Source organism: Brassica oleracea, chromosome C3 (genome assembly GCF_000695525.1).
Source record: "Brassica oleracea var. oleracea cultivar TO1000 chromosome C3, BOL, whole genome shotgun sequence".
Taxonomy (NCBI): Eukaryota; Viridiplantae; Streptophyta; class Magnoliopsida; order Brassicales; family Brassicaceae; genus Brassica; species Brassica oleracea.
Window position 1 is genome coordinate 48,708,256 of NC_027750.1, and position 3,299 is coordinate 48,711,554.

At 40.7% G+C, this 3,299-nt stretch overlaps 1 protein-coding gene across 1 annotated transcript; it reads right to left on the minus strand.

Annotated features, from left to right (window-relative positions):
• Positions 1-1,040: 1,040 nt before the first annotated feature.
• LOC106335424 (tubulin beta-2 chain) lies at positions 1,041-3,299 on the minus strand. The gene is made up of 3 exons (XM_013773946.1): positions 2,791-3,299; positions 2,423-2,692; positions 1,041-1,893 (listed from the first exon to the last, which is right to left on the minus strand). The coding sequence occupies exons 1-3, from the start codon at positions 3,182-3,184 to the stop codon at positions 1,205-1,207; spliced, it is 1,353 nt and encodes a 450-aa protein (XP_013629400.1). The 5' UTR covers positions 3,185-3,299; the 3' UTR covers positions 1,041-1,204.

Consider the following 3,299-nt stretch of genomic DNA (forward strand, 5'->3'; position numbering starts at 1 on the left):
ATAAACTCACTGTGTTATAATGTAAAAGGCCCTGTTCTAAAAATCGGCCGCCTAGCCGCCTAGGCGCTACGCGTCACTTTTCCGCCCTGATTTATGCCAAATCGGTTTAAAAAATCGGATATTTGATTTTTTTCGCCTAGACCGCCTAAATGACCGCCTAGCCGCCTAAATGACCGCCTAGCCGCCTAGGCGGCCGCCTAATCTATTTTTTTATTTTTTTATTTTATTTTTTTTTAATTTTTTTTATTTTTTTTTAGTTTTATTAATATTTTTATTTGTTTATTTGATCTAAAATTTTATAAATATCATTTATATTCATAATTTTGATGAAAATTACACTATATTAAGTTTATATATTATATTTGTGTGTTTTATACAATCTTAAACATGAAAATGTATTAATGTTATACATAATTAAAGATTAACATGTTTTATAACATAGTAAACCATCTAAAAATTCCGCCCCGCATAATTTCCGATTAATCCCCGATTTTCTCTTTAGACGCTAGGCCCAACCCGACCACCCGACTAGCGCCTACCGCGTTCCGGAACAGGGGTAAAAGGGTACAGGTTTTATCCTAGTTATAATATAAAAGACAACAGGTCAGACAATTAGGACAAATCTCGCTGGTGCGAAGCTAATCCATGATCTTGAGGTCAAGACAAATAGCCAATTCTTGCAAATGAAATGTATTCATACATCATTCCTCTTTCTCAACATTTACCATAACCGACAATCTAAAACTCGTTACATAACCAACATTTACCCTCACGAGAATTCTTAATCACACCAATTTTTTTACCGTAGTTTCAACATAAAATCATAACCCATAGTTACAAATTTGATTGGTACTCAAGGATGATGTTGAAGGTGTGAGTAAAGAATGAAAAAAGAAAAAGATAATAAGGGAGAAAGAAGGCCTGACGTTATTATCTCTCCAATGTTCTAAGAATCCCTAAGAAAATAATAGCTTGGCTATGATAACACAGGTAACAGAAGCTTCATCCAACTAAAGACGAAATAGAAAAGCCGAACCAAATTTAAGAGCAAAGTACACAAACAACACACCATAATACGTCAACAAGATCCAGAGTGTCATTACAACATAAAAAAAAAACCTGCAACTGGTAGTTGAGGTTTCCTTTTAACAAGAAAAAAAAACGAATGACTAAATTGGTTTAAAAGGGGGTACACACTCATCTCTCAGTACTCCTCCTCCTGTTGGTATTCTCCTTCCTCCTCATCCTCGTACTCGCCTTCTTCATCTGCAGTTGCATCTTGGTATTGCTGGTACTCTGAGACAAGATCGTTCATGTTGCTCTCTGCTTCTGTGAACTCCATCTCGTCCATTCCTTCACCTGTGTACCAATGCAAGAAAGCCTTCCTCCTGAACATAGCAGTGAACTGCTCACTCACACGCCTGAACATCTCTTGGATCGATGTTGAGTTCCCAATGAAAGTGGACGCCATCTTCAGACCGGTAGGTGGGATGTCACAGACTGTTGATTTCACATTGTTGGGGATCCACTCAACGAAGTAGGAAGAGTTCTTGTTCTGCACGTTCAGCATCTGCTCATCAACTTCCTTTGTGCTCATTTTGCCACGGAACATGGCAGAAGCTGTGAGGTAACGCCCGTGTCTTGGGTCAGCAGCACACATCATGTTCTTGGAGTCCCACATTTGCTGGGTGAGTTCAGGGACTGTGAGGGAACGGTACTGCTGAGATCCTCTTGAGGTGAGAGGAGCAAAACCCACCATAAAGAAATGAAGACGTGGGAATGGGATCAGATTGACAGCAAGCTTACGGAGGTCAGAGTTAAGTTGACCAGGGAATCTCAGACAGCAAGTGACACCAGACATTGTGGCAGATATCAAATGGTTCAAGTCACCAACTGCATAAAGAGAGAGAACATGTATATTTGTTACCTCCTAGCCACATAAACAGACATGCAAAACAAAAAGAGCTTGAAGAGGTCAATATATTAAAGAGCAAGCAGAACAATTTCACATCAGTAAACCAGTCGATTATCATGCTCTTCTATACAAACACTAGATTCTGAATACCTCTTATGTTCAATGAGTACAAGACATACAAAAGAATCATAATATGCCATTGATATAAGATAATAGTAGCTCAATGATGTATTCTGGTGCTGGGATCAATACAGATAACCAGAGAATTACAAAACAGAGGTAATAACACAAAACACAGGAGGCATATATATACATACAAGAACAGAGCACCAAGCACAGTCACAAAACAATAGGCGAGAGCATCGATGAGGATAGATATAGCAAATTAGAATTGATATACAAAACAATGACCAAATCAAGTTGACGATCAAGACAAAGCATATCAAAAGGTATATAAACATTTAAGACTAACACCACCAATGAAAGCATGAAGGAAAAGGGACTCACAGCTAGGGGTAGTGAGTTTGAGAGTCCTAAAGCAAATATCGTACAAGGCCTCGTTGTCAAGAACCATGCACTCATCAGCATTCTCAACAAGCTGATGAACAGACAAAGTAGCGTTGTAAGGCTCAACCACAGTGTCAGAGACCTTAGGCGAAGGGAACACAGAGAAGGTCAACATCATGCGGTCAGGGTACTCCTCCCTGATCTTCGAAATCAACAGAGTTCCCATCCCAGATCCAGTTCCTCCTCCCAAGGAATGGCACACTTGAAACCCTACACAAGCAATGAATCACCCGCAAAAAAAAAAAAAAAAAAAAAAAAAAAAAAAAAAAAAAAAAAAAAGAGTAGATCTAGAAGATTTATCTTTTTACCTTGGAGGCAGTCACAGTTCTCGGCTTCCTTACGAACAACGTCGAGGACGGAATCGATAAGCTCAGCACCTTCAGTGTAATGTCCTTTGGCCCAGTTGTTACCAGCACCAGACTGGCCGAAGACGAAGTTATCAGGGCGGAAGGTCTGACCGTAGGGTCCAGATCTGAGACTGTCCATGGTTCCAGGCTCCAAATCCATCAGTACCGCACGAGGTACGAATCTTCCACAGCTGGCTTCGTTGTAGTAGACGTTGATGCGCTCGAGCTGGAGATCTGAATCGCCGGTGTAACGACCGGTTGGATCTATGCCGTGCTCGGCGCAGACGACTTCCCAGAACTTGGCACCGATCTGGTTACCGCACTGCCCTCCCTGGATGTGAAGGATCTCTCGCATTTTCGCTGGAACTGGGGAGGAGAGATCTAGGGTTTCCGATATGAAGTTGAGCGAGTGAGAGAGTGGGTTTTATATTTGCGGAGATTGCCCAACGGGTATTTTATTTTATTTTTTA